Below are 24,597 nucleotides of genomic sequence, written 5' to 3'. Positions count from 1 at the left end.
AGCAAGGTTGCTTACATGGCCTTGTAAATACATGGAAGATGGGAGCTGATAGATCTAGCCAAGATAGCTAAATTGAGCCTCCAGGTTAAGAAGCAGTAAGCCTATGGTGGTTGTTGTGGTTGTGTGTGTGGTGGGGAAGGGGGTGGTGGAACAAACAGACAATGCAGAACAGCATCTGACTTGCCACTCCCTTTCCAGCATAGTGTAATGGTTAAGAGTGGCAGACTCTAATCTGGGGAATCAGCTTTGCTTCCCCACTCCTCCACATGAACCCTGCTGGGTGACCTTGGGCTAGTCACAGCTCCCTTCAAACTGTCTCAGCTACTTCACAAAATATCTGTTGTGGGGAAGAGAAGGTGATTGCAAACCGCTTTGAGACTCCTTAAAAGTAGAGAGAGCAGGATACAAAAGCCTACTCTGCTGAAATTCATTTTGTGAGTTTGGGCCCAGCTCTCTAATCTGTCCAGGGATTCTAACCCTGTCCTCTGAGGCATTAGCTATCCCTAATGTGGTGTCAATTGCAAATTTCTGTTGCCTTTCTCCCCAATGAAGCTTGCATCATTCTCCTCTCCTCCACTATATCTTCACAAAAACCCTGTGAGGTAGGCCAGGTTGAGACAGTGTGAAAGGCCCTAGATCCCCCAGCAAGCTTCCATGGCAGAGAAGGGATTCAAACTGGGTCTATCCAACTCCTCTGACCACTACACCATGCTGCTTGTTCAGCTGCACAAGTTCCTTGCAAGGTCTCAGAACAATAAAATGTAAATTAATTGTCAAGTTCAAGGTCTCTCAGCAAGATAATCTGCATGTCAAATGAGCCAGTGAGTTGCCATAATCCAGTGGTGTAGTGTCAACGGGGCTGGGGGGAGGCACAACGCCCTGGGCAGAGCTGTGGCAGGGGAGTGGGCCGCATGGAGCTGGAGCTGCCCAGGGCTGGGCCATTGGCAGTGCTCGGGTGCAGGAGCTGCAGGCGCGTGGCGCGTCTCCCTAACACAGTCCCCCCTCACTCTGCCCCTGCCATAACCATTTGCAAAGGGAGGGAAAAAGTTAAGTGAGTGAGTGAGTGAGTGAGTGAGTGAGTGAGTGAGTGAGTGAGTGAGTGAGTGAGTGAGTGAGTGAGTGAGTGAGTGAGTGAGTGAGTGAATGAGCGAGTTTATTACAGTCATTGACCAACCATCATATAAAAATAAAATTGGCAAACATACAAAATGGAAAATACATAGTTAAGTTACAATCTATCATGAATTAAAATAATCACCAATTAAAATTTTTTAAATCCTCTTACAAATACACCACGCAAACTTGGCCATATTTAGAGTTATCCTCTCATCGGATCCAGCTGTTAAATTAGAAATAATGGTTTTTCTTTCTGTACCCGGGTATTTACAGAGAAGAGGGTCAATCAGGAGTTTGTGTTCTTCAGTCATCTTGTTACAATCAAATATAAGGTGTTCCAAAGTTTCGTAAGAGCCATCATGGCAGGTACATAAGAAAACTTCTTTTAAGATCTCGTTTTGTTTGGGGGAAAGGAGGGGGGGAAATCTCAGACCCGCCTTACCACTTTCGATCTCTTCTTCAGTGTCATCTTCCAAGATGCTGACCGGAGCAGCCGTTTCGCCAGCTTCCATCATACTTTTCAAAGCTTCGAGCTGTTCTATTTAAAGCAAACAAGACATACACCACACAAAAACGAAACAAACAGAAAGCATCATCCAGTTGTTAAACAAAATCTACTAGGAGAACTAGCGGAGGTAAGGCTACTTGGCATAGCCTGCTCTCGTCAGAACCAGAAAGCCAAGTTGGGTTGGTAATTGGAAGGGGGACCTCTGAGGAAGACTCTGCAGAGGAAGGAAATGGCCAACCTCCTCCACTTCTCACTCGCCTTGAAAGCCCCTTGGTGGGGTTGCCATACCTTGGTAACTAAGCAGGATCAGTATTTGGATGGGAGACCACCAAGGAAGACTCTGCAGAGGCAGGCAATGGCCAATCTCCTCTGCTCCTCACTTGTCCTGAAAGCTACACAAGGGAGCTAAACAAGGGAGACCACCAAGGAAGCTAGACAAGGGAGACCAGCAAGGAAACTAAGCAGGGTCAGTATTTGGATGGGAGACCACCAAGGAAGACTCTGCAGAGGCAGGCAATGGCCAATCTCCTCTGCTCCTCACTTGTCCTGAAAGGCCCTTGCTATGGTTGTCATATGTTGGAAGCTAAACAAGGGAGACCACCAGGGAAACTAAGCAGAGGCAGGCAATGGCAAACCAGTGGCGGAGCTACAAGGGAACGAGGGGTGCAGCGTGCACATGCTTGGGATAGGCAGGGCTGGTTCCCAGGCCACCCTCCCCCTGCCCCCCCCCCCCCCCGCAGTGCCCTCCTGTGGCGCCCCCAGGAGACCTTGGGACTCACAAAATCTCCTGGAAAGTATAGTCCCCATCAGGCCATTTTTAAGCCTGAACTGTGAATAGGCCTTTTTTTCAGCCTGAAAAAGTTCTGGAAAAGGAAAGGAACTAAGGTAAGTGTGGGAAGGGGGGACGCCACGGGGGAGGCGCCGGGGAAGGGCATGGGGGGTGGAAAATATAGACTGTCCATATAACCCAAACATTTCCTTCTCTCTGGACACAGTGTGTAACAGACTTCCCTCTGTTATACATACACCTCTGAAGATGCCAGCCACAGATGCAGGCGAAACGTTAGGAACAAGATCCACCAGACCACAGCCACGCAACCCGGAAAACCCACCAGAACCAGCTGAATCTGGCCATGAAAGCCTTCGACAGCACATCTGGGAACAGTCCCAGTAGCCATTTTCCTTGATGCCCTCAAAACAGCCTCCAACAAGAGACCGAACGGTGGCTTATTTTGGTGTTAGTTTCAGTGTTTGCATTTTCCTGCACTTACTTCTTTCTACTTCAGGTTTCAGCCTTTTGTTTTTAATAAGTATCTTCCTCTTCAGGTCATTTGGGGACGGCAAGGATCTCCCGGCTTCCAGCTGCAGCCAAGAAATGAAGCATCATTAGGCACAGCTTTTACATGGTTACGCTTGGCAAGATCTAAGTCCCTGGGATTCACAAAAACCGATCTGGCCTGCTGCCACATGCATCGGTCTCTTTCCTTCGCATATTATTGGCTGGCAATGGCAGCCTGTTGACTTGGGGGCAGCACAGTTTGATTTACGGTTTGGTCCTCTCTGCCATTCTTTAAAAAAGAAACTGCATATTTATGGTATTAAAAGACAAAATATGCTAACATTATACAAATACTATACATACATTTGGGTGCTGTGTGGTTTCCGGGCTGTATGGCCGTGTTCTAGCAGCATTCTCTCCTGACGTTTCGCCTGCATCTGTGGCTGGCACTTAGAGGATCTGATGTTGGGAAAGCAAGTGGGAGTATATATCTGTTGAGTGTCCAGGGTGGGTGGAGAAACCTTGTCTGTGAGTAACAAAGAAGGCAAACCAGGTCAATAGTTGAGAGCGCCTGAATAGAAGCATGAGTAACAATGAAGACTATAAGCATGGGCGGGTGATAACATTCTGAGGTAGCAAGGTCACTGGTATACGGGAGCATCTGAATAGAAGTATCCTGGCTCTTTGTTTCTTTGCTCTAATTGGTCATCCTGTGTTTGCATTGTGGGATTGGTTAGACACTGTCTTGACTCTAGTATTTTCACCTGGTGTTGCTCTGTTCATTATGCCGCAGTGTTGAAAAATACTAGAGTCAAGACAGTGTCTAACCAGCTCCACACAATGTAACATCAGGATGATTATTCCTTTAGACAAAAAAGAAACAAAGGCCAGGATACTTCTATTCGATGGATGCGTTCCCACCAGTGATCCTTCGCTATTCCAGTGTTAGCTGCCCATGCTATAGTTCCTTCATGCCGTTACTCAGTACTTCATTCAGATGCCCCTCAACTATTGACCTGGTTGCCTTTGTTACCACAGACAAGGCTTCTCCACCCACCCTGACACTCCAACAGATATATACTCCTAATTTGTTTTCCCAACACTTCAGGATCCCTCTTGAACGATGCCAGCCACAGATGCAGGTATGTAAACGGCCAGGAGAGAATGCTGCTAGAACACGGCCATACAGCCCGGAAACCACACAGCACCCAAGTGATTCCGGCCGTGAAAGCCTTCGACAATACTATACATACATTTGATGCATTTTGGAGATTCTAAACTTTTTCTATGTCATCTGCTGGTCTCCAGCCCCTTCCGCACATGCAGAATAATGCACTTTCAATCCCCTTTCACAATTGCTTGCAAGTGGATTTTGCTATTCCGCACAGTCAAATCCAACTGCAAAGTGCATTGAAAGTGGACTGAAACTGCATTATTCTGCATGTGCGGAAGGGACCTTCGGGTGTCATCTGCAGCTTCTGCAAAAACCCCGACTGAATGGCATATTAAATATTCCCATTTAATTTCTCATGCCGACCCACAATATATCAAAGCTGTGATGGGGAAAATCATGATGTGGAAGGGATAACTGTACTCTTGCTGCCCATTTGAGAAATATTTTTTCCAATAAAATACAAATACGACTGGAAGGTACCTACTGGATGAGTCTCTAGTGGTTGCTTTAATAGAAGGTCTCCAAAAATATCTTCACAGTATTTTGACATTTTGTACTGCTGGTATTTGCTGTAAACAATTGAAGATTCACAGTTATGAACCAAATAGTATATGGTATAAATCAGAGTATACTCTTAATGTGATAAGCTCGACCCGCGACATATGTCGAGGCAACCTTAATTTTACCACAAAAAACTGGGAAAACTTATTGACTACAATGAGCAAGTCGAGGGTGGGAAATGCAGCAGCTGCTGGTAAATTTCAAAAAATAAAAAATAGATGCCAATAAAATTACATCAATTGAGGCATCAGTAGGTTAAATGTTTTTGAATATTTATTTCAAAGAAAAACAGTAAACTGGCTCTGTAAGTGGAAAAGAGGATCAACAAGAACAATATGGTATCAACAATAACTTTAAAAGTACAAAAACCTTAGCTCAACCAGCAACCAAGCTAAAACAGAAGAGTTAAAATCCTCCAAAACTGGGTTCCTCATCATCATCTGTATGTCCAAATGTAACCCAACTTTAGATTTTGGTGAGGGATATTATCTGAAATGGAAAATTTACGACACATTAGCTTCCCATTGTAAACAATGGGGATAATATTCTTTGGGGTCAATAACTTTGGATCCTCTGATTCCAAACTCCATTGCAAACCTGGTTGATATCATAAAGAGACTCTCCTGAGGAGACCAGCTGTGGTTTGGTGAAGCTTGGTCTCAGGAGGGTCTTTAAAGTTATGGACCCCTCAAAAGGGTAGCCGCCCATCTTTATTAATAATTCCCATTGAAAACTGAATGGGGAAATTGGGGCATCCTCAGTTGGGGGTCCATAACTTTGGACCCCTCGAACCAAACTTTTACCGCCAAACTTTAGTTGGTATCATCAGGGAGTGTCTTCCTGAGGAGGGTACCCTTGGAATTTTGCGTGCCGCTAGCGATAAAAAATCTGTGCCCCCCTGCTGGCCGGCAAAGTAAAAACACACAAAAAATTTTAATGACCCAGATATGGGTATAGAGGGAGTTTCTCTTTTTCAGCATTTAAAAAAATGCAACTGAAAAAAATTCGACCCCCCCCTTATACTATGAGTATATGGCGGTGGTATATAAGATAACTTTTAATGCTCTCTGCCCACTACAGACAGAAACTATATCTGAAGAGTTTAATCATGCATAAAAATTGAGCACTGCAAATTATTTTGAGGCTGCAAATAAAACATTTTGGCAACTAAAGGGGGTCAAAAGAATGCAGAACTCCATGTGGGAAACATTTTATTTCCTGCCTGAAAACATTGTAAAAGGTTTGTGTAGAAAGGGCCAGAGTTTCTCTCTTATCTCACCACTGCAATATGCAAGATGAACAATCCTTCATAAAATACCTGCAGTGATTTTCAAATGACAAGATGACGGGATACTCGGACGTCACAAAAGCTGTTTCCTTGATGGCTTGAATCACATCCTTTAAAATACAGAGGAAAAAGTTACAGGATGAGCAATCAAGGCAAGATGTAAACAAGGTGAAAAACACATACACATGCTGGAATTTATTTATGAAGTAAATAACGGAAAACTGAAGCCACCGACAAGCGACTGCTGTTGGTAAAATCTAAATGTTGAAGCACTGAAGAAAACTTCTCCCACAAAATGGCTTTTAGACACAAGAAGAAGAAGAAGAAGAAGAAGAAGAAGAGGAGGAGGAGGAGGAGGAGGAGTTTGGATTTATATCCCCCCTTTCTCTCCTGTAGGAGACTCAAAGGGGCTTACTTGGCAATCTCCTTGCCCTTCCCCCCTCACAACAAACACCCAGTGAGGTGGTGGGGCTGAGAGAGCTCTGAAAGTGCTGGATGCATGTGGGAGTGCACAGGCTAATCTGAATTCCCCAGATAAGCCTCCACAGCTCAGGCGGCAGAGCTGGGAATCAAACCCAGTTCCTCCAGATTAGAATGCACCTGCTCTTAACCACTGCGCCACTGCTGCTCCCAACCAGAAGCGTCCTTGAAGAGCCTTGGGAGTTACTTGGCCCCAGTATTTATGCAAAGACAGGATATGGCCTTTGCCTATAAAAGGCACTCTGAATGGCTGTCGGTTTTGGCCACCTTTGCCTGACAAGAAGCACACTTCTGGAAGAATGCTCCGCTCTTTTTCGGTCCAATAAGGAATGAGAAGAACGGTAAAAAAGAGCAACGTTGAAGAGATTAAACTCAGCAGCAGAACACAGAAAACGGCATCCTCACATGGCGGCAAAAGAAGAACTGAGGGATATCCCCTCCCCCTCACGAGGTCATGAAGGTAGGAAAATTGATTCACAAGGAAAATCGATAAGGAAAGGTGAAGAATCCCTCCCACAACTGGCCTAGGCATCAGAGCTGGGATCCAGCAGGTTCTCACAGGTTTCCAAGAGTAGGTTACTAATTATTTGTGTGTGCCAAGAGGGGGTTACTAATGGGTGATTTTGCCAATGCGATTTTGCCTCAAGCTACGCCCCTCCTCTCAGCAGAAGCTGCCAAGTAGAACTGGAAGCAGTCTAGGGCAGGAGGGGTGGCAATGCAAGGCAGCATGGTGCCCGCGTCAAGGTATCTTCGCATTCCCCGCCTAAGGATCATGCACGGCTACAAGGCCCTTGCCACTAGCCCCGCTTCCAGGGAATGCTCCTGTTCCCGGAATGCCCGGCCACGCCCCCGTTGTGCCCCGCCCAGCCCCATTGGCGCTACGCCACAGTTTGAAGCCCACCACCATGGGAACCTGTTACTAAAATTTTTGGATCCCACCACTGCTGGGCATACACACTCCAATTGTGGGAGACTGCATAGTAAGACCTTGATGATGAACCTTCAGATACCTCGGTAGAGTAGCAGCATTACAAGAGGAAGTTTACTCTACATAGAAGTACATATGAAAATGCAAAAAATGCTTAAACAAAAATTTCCTTTTACTGCTAAAAACTATGTTATTGTGCAGTTTGCCTGAAAGTCTTCCAAAGAAGTTTAATGAACCATGTTGACACTTATTAATAACTGCAAGGGTAACAATTGCATCCCATTGGAAAAGTGAGAGATCTCAGCATAGCACTTTGGAAAGATAGAGAATATGCTACAATGGCCAAATTAACAAATCTTCTGAACAGATGGTCAAAACAAGAGTTTGATGAGAAATGGGAAATGTATTTTTTTATTTGAGGCTGAATCAATTATGTAAGAATAAGAATAAGTAAAATATTCATTTGTTAGTAAGATATAAGTAACTTATCATTAAGCTATTAAGTAACTTATTATTATGTTATTATAATTATAGAATTATATTATTATATTATAAGTAACTTATAATATAATAATCTAATAATAAAGTATAATTATATTATTATAAGTAACTTATTAAGTTATTAAGATATAAGTAACTGCTGATTAGATACTGTCATTTTGGAATGAAAGGTTAGAGGGTGATGAATTTTAAAACTATGTAGGCTTAGAAAGGTGTAATTGTGGTTGGGATCACACCTTTTGCATTTTAGGACAACTAATGGTTACCTTGAAAAGAATGTCTGTACACATCGCCTTCCCATGTGTGATGATTGGTTCTTGGTCTTCACCCTTTCCATCCCAGCAATCCAGTTCAACGCATCTAGAAACCAAGGCAAAAAAGTTCTGAACTCACTTTCCTGTTCCCTGAAGCAATTAACCGTCAAAAGAGAGAAAGACAGAACTCCCTGCAAACTATCTGGCGTACGAAACAGAAGCTCAGTTCATATACGTTTGGTGAGCACACAAAACATCTGAGGGAAAAGAATTTACTACCCGCTGTGGGATTTCATTGATGTGATTGTACCCTGCAATCAGTCAGATGAAAAATCACACTCATTCGAATGTAGGTTAGCGTAGATGCAGCTAAGCTGTAAATAAATGACACTGGGATGTGTTCCACGGTGTATCTAGGAAAAAATGTAGCCTGGTGCAAAATCTGAGTTTTCCGCTCCCCCCCCCCCCAATCTTCGTCTGAGGGGGGATATGATTGAAGTCTATAAAATTTTGCATGGGGGGTAGAAAATGTTGACAGAGAGAAATTTTTCTCTTTCTCACAATACTAGAACCAGGGGACATACATTGAAAATGCGGGGCGGGGGGGGGGGATTAGGACTAATAAAAGGAAACATTTTGTTCATGCAACGTGTGATTGGTATTTGGAATATGCTGCCACAGGAGGTGGTGATGGCCACTAACCTGGATAGCTTCAAAAAGGGCTTGGACAGATTGATGGAGAGGAGAAGTCGATCTGTGGCTACCAATCTTCATCCTCCTTGATCTGAGATTGCAAATGCCTTAGCAGACCAGGTGCTTGGGAGCAGCAGCAGCAGCAGCAGCAGCAGAAGGCCATTGCTTTCACATCCTGCACGTGAGCTCCCAAAGGCATCTGGTGGGCCACTGCGAGTAGCAGAGTGCTGGACTAGATGGACTCTGGTCTGATTCAGCAGGCTTGTTCTTATGTTCTTATAAAGAGGCATCATTCTTCCTCTGGTACCAGAGACCCATCATGACTAGTAACCATTGATAGCCCCCATCCTCCATGAATTTGCCCACTCCCTTTTCAGCATCTTTGAAGCTCGAAGCTATGACCACATCCTGTTTTGACACCTTCGCTGAACATTCATCCAATATATATTTAATCAAATGCAGTAGTGAATCAGATAAGTGTTTTATAACAGTTTCAGGGGGTAGCCATGTTGGTCTGCAGTGGAACAGTTATATCCAAGACCAGCAGAGTCTTAGACACCAATGAGCGTTTCAAGGTTCAAGCTTTCAAGAGTGAAAGCTCCCTTCATCAGACAGGAGTGCGAATGAAGATCCTTGAGTCTTTTTATCACAGTCGGGGGTGTTGTAAAGAACGCTCGTAAAGAATGCAGAAGTACAATGCATACTGTAATCAGATTAGCGCAGAGGACAAATGCTTAGAGGCAAAAAATTAGCATCGACCATGAGGTAAATTAGCATCTACAGCGAGATAAGAATCCAACGTCCCTATTCAGCCCCAGGGGGTTCATTCTTGAAAGCTTATACCCTAAAACTTTTGTACGTCTCTGGTGTGTTACTGGACTTAAACCTAAGTGTCTACACAAAATCTATATGGACTTCTGCTTAATATCAACTTAAAACACCATCTTGGCGTCCAACCTGCATCCAGATAAGAGGACTTGTCTATACATCTCCACAGAGGACCTCCCGCCAAACTGCCTCTCCTGTCAGATAGGTATTGTGGGAAGAGCTGATGAAGTAGTGAGCCAGAGGCTGTTCCATCTCCTGGTACGATTCTAAACGGTCAAGGAAGACGGGCGCATTCTCATCTGACATCAAGTACCGGCAAAACCCATCACTCGACATGAGACCTGAAATCAGGAAACCCATCATTTCTAAAAAAAAAAAAAAAAAAATCGTAAAATCCCAACCCGGGCTGTAAGAGGAGAGAAAACTTCGGCGCTTGTCTTTATTAAAGTCTAGGGACCCCAAATCCCTAGGAGAATGGGTCTTTGGTGTATATATCCAGGAAGGGGCGAGTTCCCTGTTTCCTCAGATGTGACACAAACGCTATCGAGATATTGGTGGGGGATGTCAGTTTTTAAAATATGAACATGAATACCAAGTGGCCTTTCTTCAGGTCTGGTCTACGAAGGCTGTTGTGTTTCAAAGCTCCACAGATGAATCACATCATCTGTCTGCAGAGCTACCATGAGAGGACTCTCCCTGAAGCTCCAGGAAGACCCCGATGTCCTCCAGTTTTCAAGGGGGGAGAGGTGGACATTTGATACAGGACTGCGAGTGGCCTTTCTGTAGTTACAGAAGACTAGAAAATAGTGGTTTTGAATCTGGGTCAATTTGTTTGCTGCTATCAGTGTCCAGATCCTGGAAAGGACCACCAGATGTTGACAGGAAGGCATCTTCCAAGATAACTCCTGTGACCACTGATTAGAATCTCCACCTGTAGGAGCATCATAGAATCATAGAGTTAGAGGAAACCACAAGGGCAATCCAGTCCAATTTCCTGCCATGTCTTAAAGGAGGGACTGGGGAATTCTGGAGGAATTTTAAACCATCCGGGTTAGATCCCTTCCGTTTATTTGTTTATTTGTTTGTTTGTTTGTTTGTTTGTTTGTTTATTCGATTTGATAAACTGCCCTACCCCCGGAGGGCTCAGGGCAGTGTACAATAACAAATAACAACACAATAAAACAAATTGAATATCCCCAATTAAAAAATATAAAACCTTAAAACTATAGCAGCAGTAACCTTCAATAAGTGATTAATAATAAGAGACGTCTGGCATCAAACCCCAGTGATCAAACCCTGGGAGGGAGGGGGTTGGCAGATGGTCAAATATATAGCCAGTGCGCGGGGCAGCAGAAGGGGGCGGGCTCAGCAGTCGCCCCCCCCCAAAAAAAGTTTCCAGACAATACCTCTGGAATCTGAGGTACCTGGTTTCAGAGAATAGCAACAGTGCTTCTATGTCACAGTCAAATCAAAGAACTACCATGGCCTGAGAGCTGAGAAAGAGAATAGATAAGTCTGGATCTGTTCATCAGTTAGTGGTGTCAACAATTCTCCTTCAACTTTATGGGCTTTGGTGTCTGGTGAAGCCCTTCCTATTCACTCAGACCTTTGGCCTTTGACCCCCCCCCCCCTTTGTGTCCCCTCTGGAGGCTGCCAGTGGGGTGGGGGATGGTATGTGGGTGGGTAGTACTATGTTTTTTGCGATGGTTGATGTTTTTACTGTTGTTTTTACAGTTGTTATTGTAAGTCGCCCTGAGACCTCTCTATAGGCTGGGGTATAAATTCCAAAAATAAATAAATAAATCAGAAATAAATGATCAAGACCAAAAAACTTACAGAAATTATCATTTTATCATTACATATCATTATAGCAAGAACCCTGACTCACCTTTGTTTTTTAAATCTTCATCTGGCTCGTACATTTCAACTATTTGCAAAGCTCTTTTATTATCGTAGAAGGGAAATAAAATTTCGTTCAGGCGAGGATCCCGCTGGTGCTAAAGTCAGAGAGAACAGGATTTAGACCGGTGAATTGCTGCACGGCTTGACTTTTGCAAACATTTAATTGATGATGAGGCAGGGGAGGGGTTTTGAAATGGAAACCTCGGCTATTCTGCCTGCAAACACACTTCCGATTCTTTTTTAAAATCACAGCATGTTGCAGATAAACTGATTTTAACAGATGTCAAATGTGGCTGCGTAATGCGCATTACTGTTCAAATGCGAAAAACACATGCAAGCAGTGCGTACAACAAGATCACAGGAATCACTTATCGCCCCACCTCACAGATTCATTGATAAATACATCTTGTCCAGTCCAAAACTGATTCGAATAGACAGGCTGAATTATTTTAGCAATAGATCACTTCCCGATTTCCCAAGAATCACATTGTCACTCTTCAAAAATATTCAAACATAAAACACAGAAAGCGCTCTACTGGAAGATGATCGCTTTATGATTTTTTTAAAGGATCCTACAAAGTCAGCAAATCAGTTTCAGAGGAAACCTGTGTCCATCTGTGGTAGGAAAAGCTAGATTCAAGGCCAGGAGCCCCGCAGAGACCAACAAAATGTGCGGGGGGGGGGATTCACTTTAGAAAGTCCAAAGTTCCTTACATGGACTCCAATTAATCTGTAAATTAGTTGTTAAATTTATTTCGACACATTTCAGTTCATTAGATCAGAAATAATAACTTGCATGCAAAGAAATTCAAGTGGAGCTCTGCTTTCCAGATGAACTTCTTGTGTCCTCCTCAATGCCTCTCTCCCCACCTGCCAACCCCATGGAACTATTCCTGAATGTCAGAAATGCAGTTGGGATGCCCCATGCCATTAATGGAACCTTCCCCACCCCTTAGGAGAGAAGGATCACTCTTCCATTGGGTTCCAACGCATGAGATACAAATGCTGTTGGCACAAAGGAAGAAAAAAAATCCTGAACAGAAAGAAAAAGGTTTCAGTTAACTTGGCGTGAAGATCAAGAACAGCGGTTCTCAACCTTCCTGATGCCGTGACCCTTTAATACAGTTCCTCATGTTGTGGTGACCCCCAACCATAAAATTACTTGTGTCTCGGTTCCTAAGACCATCGGAAATATGTGTTTTCCGATGGTCTTAGGCGACCTCTGTGAAAGGGTCATTCGACCCCCAAAGGGGTCACGACCCACAGGTTGAGAACTGCTGACCTAGAATGGTATCAACAAAAATCGCTGGCCAAGATCTAACACACCATTTGTAAAGTTCTGACATTCAAGTGATGGAGTTGACGTTAAAACCATGTAGTCCAAAATGGCAAAATGAGTATCTGAGGGACTCATGTAAACCAACAGTTTCCCAATCTCATCAATAGATTCTACAAACGTTCATTTTTTAACTTTTTGATGAAGAAGAGTTGGCCTTTATACCCCGCCTTTCCCTCCTGCAAGGAGTCTCAAAGTGGCTTACAACTACTCCCCACAACAGACACCTTGTCAGGTAGGTAGAGCTGACAGAGTTCAGAGAGAACTGTGGACTAGCCCAAGGTCACCCAGCAGGCTTCAAGTGCAGGAATGGCAAATGCAGTTCACTCGAGGAGAGGGGAATGAAACCCAGTTCTCCAGATTTGAGTCCACTACTCTTAACCACTACACCATGCTGCATATTAAAGGTCCAATTTGCTATTAATTTTTTTAACGAAAACCAAATATACCTCAGCTGAGTGGTATGTAAAGTGGATCCAAGCAAAATAAATCAATGATCATAGAAAGACCTTTCACCAAGGCCCAGATAGAAGCGTGAACCAAAACTCAGAGGTGGCCATCTTCTCTAAAAACCGAGGTAGTTTTCACCACCTTCTAAATGCGGAAATGCAAGGAGGTTCTTACTACCGAGATGAAGCGCACAGCTGAGAACACACCAGCCTTCATAATCCACCCAACTAACAGTCTGCACTGGATGGAGAACCATTTAATTCACTCTCCCTTGGCTTCCTGGATATTTAAGTTGAAGCCGATGAATGCTAGAAGCAGGCTGCCCTTTCCTAAGCAAGCGTCTCTCAGGAACCGTTCAGCCCAGCCATACGTTTGCAATGCCTGGGAGCAGGGGAATGCTTTGCACCAGGGGCAATCCTGCCAGAGGGACAGGGGGTAACCCCTGTCCCCGGGCACTGCCCATCAGGTCACATGGAGGGGCGCAAAATTGCCCCCTGCACACTGAAGCCTGCTGCGGAACTGCCGGGCACCCCTCAACTTGAGGGGCACTTCGGCGGGCTCATAGCGGGCTCTATTGGAGGCTGGCATGTCAGCAGAGAGGCCAAGGAGTGTAGGAGCCAGCGTCAGGCGTCTGCTGAGCCATTCCTCGAGCCCCCACCTCCCTGCAGGCTTGCAAAGATAAGTGGACCTTGGGGGTGGGGGGTCCCGCAGGGGTGGTACCCAGAGCCAGTGTTGCCCTCGGGTGCCATTCCCCCCCATACGCCTCTGCTTTGCACTGTCTGGTTTCAGATACAAGAAATACAACAAGCAGAGGGGTGGGTTCTGGAGCACTATGGGATGCCATGTGAAACTGGTGGAAATGGCTCTCAGCCTTCCCCCTTGTGAGAGAGGGATAGCAGGAGTGGATGGGAGGTTACTCCAGAGTTATCAGTCATTCTCCAAGCAGTCAGAAGAACTCTTCCATGCCTTTTTTCCATGCCGCTGTAACCACTTCCTTTCCCTTCCTTTCGAAGCAGCAGCCTCTCTCCTCTTCCTCGCACCCTTTGCTCTGACAGCATCTACCCCTTTCCCTACCTGCCTTTCCTCTTTCTCTGTGAGCATACACACACTCCCTCGATCTAGAGAGGAAAAGAATGTGCTGCTGACTCTTTCCCCCTGCATCAAAGTTGCTCGTTGCTCTGCCGGGGGAAAACACGGCAGTAAAACAACACTGCCTCATTGTGCGGTGCAAAATACAAATTTAGGGGAATGGTGGTCAGCTTGGGTGTTTCATCACCCAAGCCCTGCAAGTCCTTCTCTGAAACGCTGTAATTTTTGTTATTGGCTCCACCTCCTCAGCGGCCATTTTGTGACTGGTATCTCCCAAGGCTCTGAAAGAAAGCTAAGCAATTCCCAGAAATATAAAACCTGCCCTTTCCTGCTGTACATTACACACCAGTCTCCAGCATATACCTATGAAAAACCTCAACATTCACAGGCAGTAAAACTCTGGATCCCAGAGCCAGGAGGCTACAGGAATAGGCCTCAGCCTCTATGCCCTGTTGGTTTGCCCTCCAGAGTAACTTACTGGCCACTATAACAGGATGTAGGTCTAGATTCGTGGTGGCGAACCTTTGGCACTCCAGATGTTATGGACTACAATTCCCATCAGCCCCTGCCAGCATGGCCAATTGGCCGTGCTGGCAAGGGCTGATGGGAATTGTAGTCCATAACATCTGAAGTACCAAAGGTTCGCCACCACTGGTCTAGATGGACCCTCATAGGTCTGAGCTAGCAGGGCTCTTCTGATGTTCTTACATGGGGGAACTGACTAGTGAGATCCAGATGTAAACTGAGCACCTCAGGCCTTTGTAGGCTCTCAGGATTTCGCAAAGGTACCTGAAGATGCCCACTGCCGCTACAGTTGGCTCAAGGAAGGCCAATTTAAACAGTGAGAGAGGAAGAACCGACTGGAATATTTTCCAGTTTCCGGTCATGACTGTTGCCCAGTGGCGTAGCGCCCAGGGGACAGGGGCAGGGGTCTTGCTGGGGGCATGCCAGGGGCGCAGGGCACACATGTGCCCCGAGAAGAGTTCGCCCTCGCTACAGCTCTGCTGTTGCCCGAAGCTGCATAATGACCATGTGGAAATCCATTAACATTTCTTCTTTGAATGTAGTTTGTTCTTCACGAGAATGATTACTGATGAGGGGAACAAGTCTCCTCAACCTCAAGAAGGAAGAGAGGGGAAAGAACACAGAACAGCAAGGGAGATCCTCTCTTTGTGGAGGCAAAAAGAGAAGTGAAGGAGTGGTGCTTTCTCCTCCTGGCCATATGATCATTTTGGTATTAACTGTCAGAGGGAGGAGGGGTGCTCCTACAAGAAGAAGAAGGAGGAGGAGGAGGAGGAGGAGAAGAAGAGGAGGAGGAGGAGGAGTTTGGATTTATATCCCCCCTTTCTCTCCTGCAGAAGACTCAAAGGGGCTTACAATCTCCTTGCCCTTCCCCCCTCACAACAAACACCCTGTGAGGTAGGTGGGGCTGAGAGAGCTCCGAGAAGCTGTGACTCGCCCAAGGTCACCCAGCTGGCGTGTGTGGGAGTGCACAGGCTAATCTGAATTCCCCAGATAAGCCTCCACAGCTCAGGCAGCAGAGCTGGGAATCAAACCCGGTTCCTCCAGGTTAGATACATGAGCTCTTAACCTCCTACGCCACTGCTGCTCCTAGAAAGCTTTGGAAACATTCTCTGCACTGGCCAGCACACAGCGAGCCTTATTGGGAGAGCGCATGGAAGCCACAATGATGATGAAGAAGAAGAGCTTGGATTTATACCCCACCATTCTCTCCTGTAAGGAGACTGAAGGTGGCTTACAAGTTCCTTTCCCTTCCTCTCCCCACAACAGACTCTTTGTGAGGTAGGTGGGACTGAGAGAGTTCAGAGAGAACTGTGACTAGCCCAAGGTCACCCAGCAGGAACGTAGGAGCGTGGTAACACATCTTGTTCGCCAGATAAGCCTCTGCTATTCAGGTGGAGGAGTGGGGAATCAAACCTGGTTCTCCAGATTAGAATCCACCTGCTCTTAACCGCTACACCACGCTGGCTCTCCTAATAATACATACTCTTTTTAAAAAAAATTATTAAAAAGATGAAATTAATAACAATACAACAAAAACCATTAAACCACAAACGGTTAAGAAATAAAGGATAACGGGGAAGAAAGGTGCGTAAAAAATAATAATACATACTCTTGAATCCTTCAGTGGATTCAGACTCTTCAAAAACCCTGCAAGTGGAGAGGATGGCCACATTTTGCATCTTACTGACTACATGGCATGAGGAGGAGGTCATCTCAGGGCAGATTTTAAAACATCAAGAATATTACAAAGAGAATGACCAGAAAAATGCCCACAGAAAAAAGCCCACAGTTGTGAATGCCCACAGGAAACATGCCCACATGAGAAAGCTTGAGAAGGCTTGTATGACTGCAGGGAGGATTGCCTTTCCAAGCACTGAGGTCAAAGGGGGTTATTTTCATCTATACTAGGCTCTCATCAGGAAAATTAAAAATGTTGGCTTGAAGACTGACTATGGTCGCTTTCCCACTTACCGTCTGCTGCGCGCCACTTCCGCCAAGTAGCGCGGGGTCCCCCGGCACTCCCCACTACAGGGGCAGCAGCTCCTTGCCAGCCGCCTACGATGCTTTTCTGCCACTGGAATCGCGGCTCCCCTCAGCGCCAAGAGATCATTCCTGGCGCTCCTCAAAACAGCGCCTTTTGATGACCCCGCGCAGAGCGGGGTCATGGGGAAGCCTGGGGCGCACCAGAAATGACACGTGCTGAGAGTAGCGCCGGCACAGGGGGGTCGAGGTAAGTGGGGAAACGACCTATGAAACATTGGCCCCTTCCGCACATGCAGAATAATGCACTTTCAATCCACTTTCACAATTGTTTGCAAGTGGATTTTGCTATTCTGCACAGCTGCAAAGTGTACTGAAAGTGATGCATTACTCTGCATGTGCGGAAGGGGCCTAATAGAAACCTATTACACTTAAGTCTGCTTTCCTCATGTCTTGCTGGTATCGCCTCACCCCAATGGTGGGATTCAAATAATTTAACCACCAGTTCTGGTGGTGGGATTCAAATAATTGAACAACTGGTTGTTTACAAGCACCCTTTTAACAACCGGTTCTGCCAAAGTGGTGCGAACAGGCTGAATCCCACCACTGACAACAACCCTTTATTGCAAGTCGCATCCTCTCCAGCCAAATTTCACAAACAACAGGTCAATGCAATACTTCCCAAGGCACATAATCAGTGTTTATATGTTATTCATCGGAAGATTAATTGGAAACAAAAAAACACCCTCCAAATTTTACACAAGAGAAGCCCATAAACATGGGTGCCCCTTCAGAAAAACTCCACAAGGCATCACAACACGATGACCAGTTAACACACACAGTAGCTGCACAGCACGGCCAGAAATCAACACAAGCACTCGCAAAGCCAGGCATGAAGGGAAGCCGGATGCATCACGAAGGAGCTGATCTTTGCGCACAGATGAGGCTAAAATGGAAACATCAGCAGGGGTCAGGAGCGGAGCAAACGGTGGAAGGGGGCATGCGATGAGAGGGGCTGAAAGAAGCAAGCCACGGCAGACAAACTTCTACGTAGTTAATGTATGAAAAAGCTTACTTCATTTAGAAAGCTCACTAATTGGTCTACCGTTAAATAATCAGTTTTGTCGCCATTGCTGAAAAGAAATTTTTTAGACAAAGTAAGTTTTCATGTAAGTTGCTACAGCAGGTACGATTTACATGTTGACATTTTTTGATATGCTCAGCAGCCGTCTAATGTCCTAACGGGGATCTAAGCTCTGCTTTTTCGACATAGGAGCAATGATTTGTAAGGGACACTAACTAGCCTTGCTACAAACAGCAGCCCGCCCTGCCCCCGCCCCTACTTCCTGGTTCTAATAGATTCAAGCGATTTAAAAACCAACATGTAAGTCTTCCATTTTAAAATCTTAGTGAATGAAATTTCATACAGTAAGACTTTCTTAACCTAGTTAGTTCACGTATTATGTTAATCATCTTCAAAACAGCAGGTTAATTTTGTAGGTTAGTAAAGCCAGTACAAAAACAGTCCTCAGTACTTCCTTTGATAGTTTTTGAAAACTACTAATCTTAACTTTTACTGAAATTTGAGCCCCTGGAGAAGATGGTACCTCTGTCTACTAAGCTATGATTCAGAGATACCGTCCTTGAATAGGGTAAGATTGTAATTAGGTTAAATTGCACACTACAATCTGCTTACATCTTCCTAAAGAGGTCTTCGATGTCGGTGCGAGGACATATCTTCTGCGTCAGTTCATAAAATTTTTCGTAAGTAAACGCTGGAGGCTCTATTTCATCGTTCTGCAAAGGAAAGGATAACTGGTGTGGAATCGTCCCAAACACGTGTTTGACATTTTGACTACACAAACCCAAAATTACTGGTAAGAACCCCACTTGTTGAGTCAAACCAATATTCTATCCCACCCAATATTGTATTTCTGAGAGCGCCCAGACATAAACATTGTTTGCAACGAACCCAGCACAAGACTGTCACCCTAAGTTCAATGCCCAGAAACACCAGCTTAAGGTTTTGCAAGTATGACTCACAGACCAGATTGGGCTGCTATCCACAATATTTCACATACTAGGGCAGGGGTAGGGAACCTTTAACACTCAAAGAGCCATTTGGACCCGTTTTCCACGGGAAAAGAAAACACTTGGAGCCGCAAATAATTTTTGACATTTAAAATAAAGATAACACCGTATATATTGGGGTTTTTTTACCTTTTACTCCACTCATTCTGAGAAGCGCGTGGATGCGTCCGCCCTGCTGCCTGCAGGGTGGGCAAGGATGAGGCCAGCGGCTCGGCCTTGCCAGCTGCCGGGAAAGCACCCACCCCGCTACAACGGGGCAGGTGATAGGAGAAGCCCGTGGCGCGGTGCAGCCCAGCCGGCCGCAGGCAGTTGGTGCGCCCGCCCTGCTGCCTGCAGGGCAGGCAAGGATGGGGCCGGTGGCTCGGCTCGTGGAGCCGCAGTGCAAGAGCAGAAGAGCCGCATGTGGCTCTCGAGCCGCAGGTTCCCTACCCCTGTGCTAGGGTATTTAACATGGAAGTATTCGGCATCTTGCCGAATATTATTTGAAATAAAAACAAGAGAACTCAGAGATAATTCAAATTCACACGGCTATGTGAGATGGGTATCTTTTTAGTCCACCCTCTACAAAATGCCTTCCTTATAAATAGTGTGTAAAGATGGTACTAGTGGTTGGGATAGCCTGGGAATAATCTTCAGCTAGATCAACTGAGTATGTTGTATCATGACCCAAATCTAAAATTGATTAGCTCTTCATGCTTGAAAATTAAATATAAATACCTTGCCACTGGGAAGACCCAATTCCTTGAGTGCCTGAAAGATCACCTTTTCGGTTTTACCTGATGCAAAAGTTCGGGTAATGCTAGGGAAAAGAGAAAGGAAAGTTACTTGAAGACACTGAGGAATCCATCCACAGAGGTGACTCAGACACCACAGGGCTTCCCTTCTGGGCCATGCCTGCAAAGGTAACTTTAGCAAAAAAAACAACTAAGGAACATCCTGCCATCTAATCATTATGTATACAGACTTAGCATTTCATACAAGTCAGGAATAATTCCCTGAGAACTTTCAGTGAAATTGATTTATGCAATGGTTCTGAACAAGTGGGACCTCTAATTGACTAATTGTGTAGGTTTTCCACTGACATTACGGGGAGAGATGAAGCCAAACCAAAGGCGTATCTAGGGGAAATGTAGCCCGGTGCAAAATCTGCGTTTTCCACACACACATACCTCCCCCACCACTACCAAACAACTTTTTTTTGCACCAGGTCTTGAAGTTAGTGCATGGACCCAGGGGGAGGAGGAGGGGTGTGACTAAATTGCTGCAGCCCAGGAACATTTGACCCCATATGTCCCCCTGGGCAGCGCGCCCCTGAGCTAAACTCTCTCTCTAGTTCTCTTTTTGCCATAGAATGGAAAGACTTTGGTTTCTTAGCATGATCATTCTTAGCATGATAATCCTTCCCTTTTTATAATCTGTGGCCTTTTACATCTCGGGCCTTTCTGTTCCCTCTTCAGAGGGACTTTTAGATTGCCGGACGCGATGTTTTGTGCGCTGTTTTAAATGGTTTTAGTGTGACATTTAGAGCCCTAATTTTATCATATTGTATGGATTTATTGAATGTGCTCTTTTTGTTATTTTAGATTATAACAGTTGTTGGACACCACCCAGAGCCCTCCGGGGGTGGGTGGTATCGAAGTTGAATAGATAGATAGATAGATGGATAGATAGATAGATAGATAGATAGATAGATAGATAGATAGATAGATAGATAGATAGATAGAAAGAAAGAAAGAAAGAAAGAAAGAAAGAAAGAAAGAAAGAAAGAAAGAAAGAAAGAAAGAAAGAAAGAAAGAAGCCCAAGATCATGGATCCCAGTCTCTTGGGAGCAAGGTTGCTTTGCGACCCCTGAAATCACTGAACCAGAACCAAGGAAGTTTTCTAACCAGATTGAAATAAGCTTGTGTGTGTGTAGGAATACCCTCATCAGGCTGCAACCACACAGACCAGGAGAAAACATACATCCATGGAGGGGATTTTGGCTAAGCCTAACTATGCAGCATCTCTGAGCCTGTTTGAATAACGTCATAAATCACACAGTTTGGCTGTTATCACAATTTTGGAGTCTTTCTAGCCTGTCTTCCATGGCCTATATCAGGAACTTCCTGGTTGTGTGTTTTTTTTCCCCCTTGGAGCCTTAAAAATACCTTTTAAGACTTTTGCAAAATAATTTCCAGGATGTGGATGAAAATAATGAAGCATTTGATTTTTCAACCTGAACACTGTATGACAGGTTTGGTATTGAGCCCCATTGTGCTTCAACCCCCTTCTTTCGCCCACTTTTGTGATTTTTGTTACAAAAATCTCCAAAAAAAAATCTTCCCAGAAACATCCAATGAAGTTAGCTCTGACTCACAAAAGCTCCTGCTGGAAGAAAGTTTGTTACTCTTCAAGGAGGCAGGAGACACCTAATGTTTTTTTTTTTTAAAAAAAATAGCAACTGAGGTCATGGTACTAAACAGGTAAATAAAATAAAATCTGTCTAAGGCAGGGGTGTCCAACTCTGGTGCTTCAGATGTTCATGGACTACAATTCCCACCAGCCCCTGCTGGTATGGCCAATTAGCCATGCCAGCAGGGGCTGATGGGAATTGTGCTCCATGAACAACTGAAGCGCCAGAGTTGGACACCTCTGGTCTAAGGTTCTCAAGCAGTTTACAAGCTTCAAAAGACAGCAGTGGCTAGTATATCCGTCACCTGCACATTTTATGTATGAGTGTGTTACAGTCATATTGTAAAACGGACCAAGAAAATTGGAGCTCTTCTATTCAAGAATCTCAGCTCAATCCTTGCATTGTCAGAGGTTAAGGTTAAGAGGTGACATGATAGCCATGTTTAGATATTTGAAGGGATGTCATGTTGGTGAGGGAGCAAGCTTGTTTTCTGCTGCTGCAGAGATTAGGATCAGGAGTAATGGGTCCAAGGGGAAGGAAAAGAGATCCCACCTAAACATCATGAAAACCTTCCAGACAGTAAGGACTGTTCGGCAGTGGAATACACTACCTTGAAGTGTGGTGGAGTCTCCTCCTTTGGAGGTTTTTGAAGAGAGGCTGGATGGCCAACTGTCAGGAGTGCTTTAATTATGTGCTCCTGCATTGCAGGGAGTTCTACTTGATGGAGCAGCAGTGGGGTAGGAGGTTAAGAGCTCGTGTATCTAATCTGGAGGAACTGGGTTTGATTCCCAGCTCTGCCGCCTGAGCTGTGGAGGTTTATCTGGGGAAGTCAGATTAGCCTGTGTACTCCCACACACGCCAGCTGGGTGACCTTGGGCTAGTCACACCTTCTCGGAGCTCTCTCAGCCCCACCTACCTCACAGGGTGTTTGTTGTGAGGGGGGAAGGGCAAGGAGATTGTAAGCCCCTTTGAGTCTCCTGCAGGAGAGAAAGGGGGGATATAAATTCAAACTCTTCTTCTTCTTCTCCTTCTCTTCCAACTCCATGTTTCTATGATCCTATGATCCAGTTTGTTCCTTGCTTGCTTGCTTGCTTCCTTGCTTCCTTCAATTTTTATACCGCCCGATCCCCAGAGGGATTTAGTACTTCTTTATCCTCCCATTTTTCTCTGGAGCTACGTAAATGGTTCTTTGCTGCTCCAACTCCACCCCAAGCACCACTGGATGAATCAACTCATGTGGATTGGGTGTGTGTGTGTGTCTGTGTCATGCACTCTCATCTTCAGAATGCAAGTCCTTTCATCTGGCGGCATCTTCTATGGATCCGTCCTTTCGCTTGGTCTCATGACGTATCCTGCTATCCTAAACAGAAGTACGCTCTGCTCTTGACTGGCCAGTAATATAAGCCTAGCTCTACAAATGGGCACGAAGAGACAAGACCACATCCTCTAAGGCCAGAGACTGGTCGGCAAGCCTCCTCCTGGCTCTCCAACACCTGCCAGGTCTGGATTAAAAAGCTTGCAGCAAGCAGAGACGGCACTGCTATTATGACTAACTTCTTTCTCAGTTGGATCTGCTACCCCATTGCCCATATTAAATCTTGAGATTCAGATGGTCTGTCTAACACTGCCTGACAGAAGCAATGGAGGCACACACACACCCCACCACCAATTACTTACCAAAACAAAAACAGAACACACATACACAACTTATTGGATTACATTTTCTGCCATCAATAATAATTTTGGGCAACCGTCATCAAAAACAGTTCCTGTTTCACATCCCGCTGTAGCCTTGGAATGTCCCGCTGTATGTATTTTTCTCATCTCCTATCTCCTGGTAATTTCTCCAAATGTCCAAGTGGCCAGCATTACCGGAAGCGAATGATGAAAAACTAATGGTAAAGCAGAGACAGTCACTGTCTCGGGACTGAAGATAATGCTGAATCCTATTATTTTTATCAAAGCTAGCAAGTCTGGTAGTAACATGTCCAATTATTACTGCTTCCTGGACGTACATCTTGCAATGAACAGGGAACTGCCTCCTCCAGTGATCTCTCTAAAGCTCCCATTTGCCTGCCTCAGCCCTGCCAAAGGCTCATTCTGCACATGCAGAATAATGCACTTTCAAACTGCTTTCAGTGCTCTTTGAAGCTGTGTGGAATAGCAAAATCCACTTGCAAACAGTTGTGAAAGTGGTTTGAAAATGCATTATTTTGCGTGTGCGGAAGGGGCCAAAGATTTGGGTTTTCGGATGAAGCAACCGTTGGGCTGAGTGCTTTGGGTTCACAGTCTCGGAGACCAAACTTCCCTTCCGCTTTGAGTGGAAGACTCATAATCCATCCCAGCCGTGTGTGTGTGTGTGTGGGGGGGGATGTTGGCTTCAAATACAGTATCCTGAAGGACACACATTCTCCAAGGTGAACAGCATTGTTTGAGCTGTGCCAACACAATAACGACTGTTATCCATGGCCAGGGTTGAGGGTGAAAGGTATGGAGCGGTACTGAGTACCAGTAAGAAAGAGTCAGTATTCATTACCTCCCCAAGTTTCCATCGAGTCTCCCATGATAGACAATACTGACAATACTTTCAGTCTCAGTCAGGGCTAATGTCTCTGACAGGGGTTTTTAACTGAATCACCACAACACACACACACACACACACACACAAAATCTTATCAGGGTTTTAAAAAAAACTGAAAAAATCCCAATAAAGTTGAATATGATTTGGCTTCACTGTCTGAGAGAGCTTCAACTTCAACTGAAGTCCTTAATTCAGTTGAAAGTCCATCACCCCCATGTGGATTTGGGAACCAAAAACGTGGCTGAGAGAGCGCTTCAACTGCTCTCTCCTCCTACCACTGCCATTTCCCAAGCTGGGGTGGAGAGGGAGAGGAGAGAAGTTCTTCCTGCCACTGCTTTGCAATTCCATGTGGAAAACTGGAATTTTTCCAGTTCAAGTTTATAAACCCAAAAAAGTTCAGTAAAACCAATGTATATCAGTTTTATTCGGCTTTACCGAAATTTCCGAGTTTTTATTTCTTGTGCCCGAATTTTACCAGGTGCGATAGTTTGTGTTCAGTCCTAGTTTTTAAGTTTCTAATAACTTCAGAAGATACTCTCTCACTGCAAAAGCATGGGCACATGTGTCAAATCTTGCCGGAACTGTTTTTTGGCAGATCTGAACATTCCTTCCGAAATGCAGGACCTTGTGTGCGTGTTTTG

General features: G+C 45.1%; 1 protein-coding gene across 1 annotated transcript in view; it reads right to left on the bottom strand.

Moving 5' to 3' along the window:
• The window catches only part of LOC125438128 (1-phosphatidylinositol 4,5-bisphosphate phosphodiesterase beta-4-like), a 257,416-nt gene that overhangs the window by 55,033 nt on the left and 177,786 nt on the right, over window positions 1-24,597 (bottom strand). Inside the window, 11 exon segments of the mRNA XM_048506335.1 lie at window positions 1,559-1,654; window positions 2,896-2,986; window positions 4,562-4,646; window positions 5,957-6,036; window positions 8,102-8,195; window positions 9,740-9,801; window positions 9,803-9,951; window positions 11,499-11,607; window positions 17,968-18,025; window positions 18,589-18,689; window positions 19,701-19,782. Of these exon segments, the coding sequence (XP_048362292.1) occupies window positions 1,559-1,654; window positions 2,896-2,986; window positions 4,562-4,646; window positions 5,957-6,036; window positions 8,102-8,195; window positions 9,740-9,801; window positions 9,803-9,951; window positions 11,499-11,607; window positions 17,968-18,025; window positions 18,589-18,689; window positions 19,701-19,782 (1,007 nt within the window).

The sequence above is a fragment of the Sphaerodactylus townsendi genome, linkage group LG01 (genome assembly GCF_021028975.2).
Source record: "Sphaerodactylus townsendi isolate TG3544 linkage group LG01, MPM_Stown_v2.3, whole genome shotgun sequence".
Lineage (NCBI taxonomy): Eukaryota > Metazoa > Chordata > Lepidosauria > Squamata > Sphaerodactylidae > Sphaerodactylus > Sphaerodactylus townsendi.
This window is presented reverse-complemented; position numbering and strand designations above follow the sequence as displayed.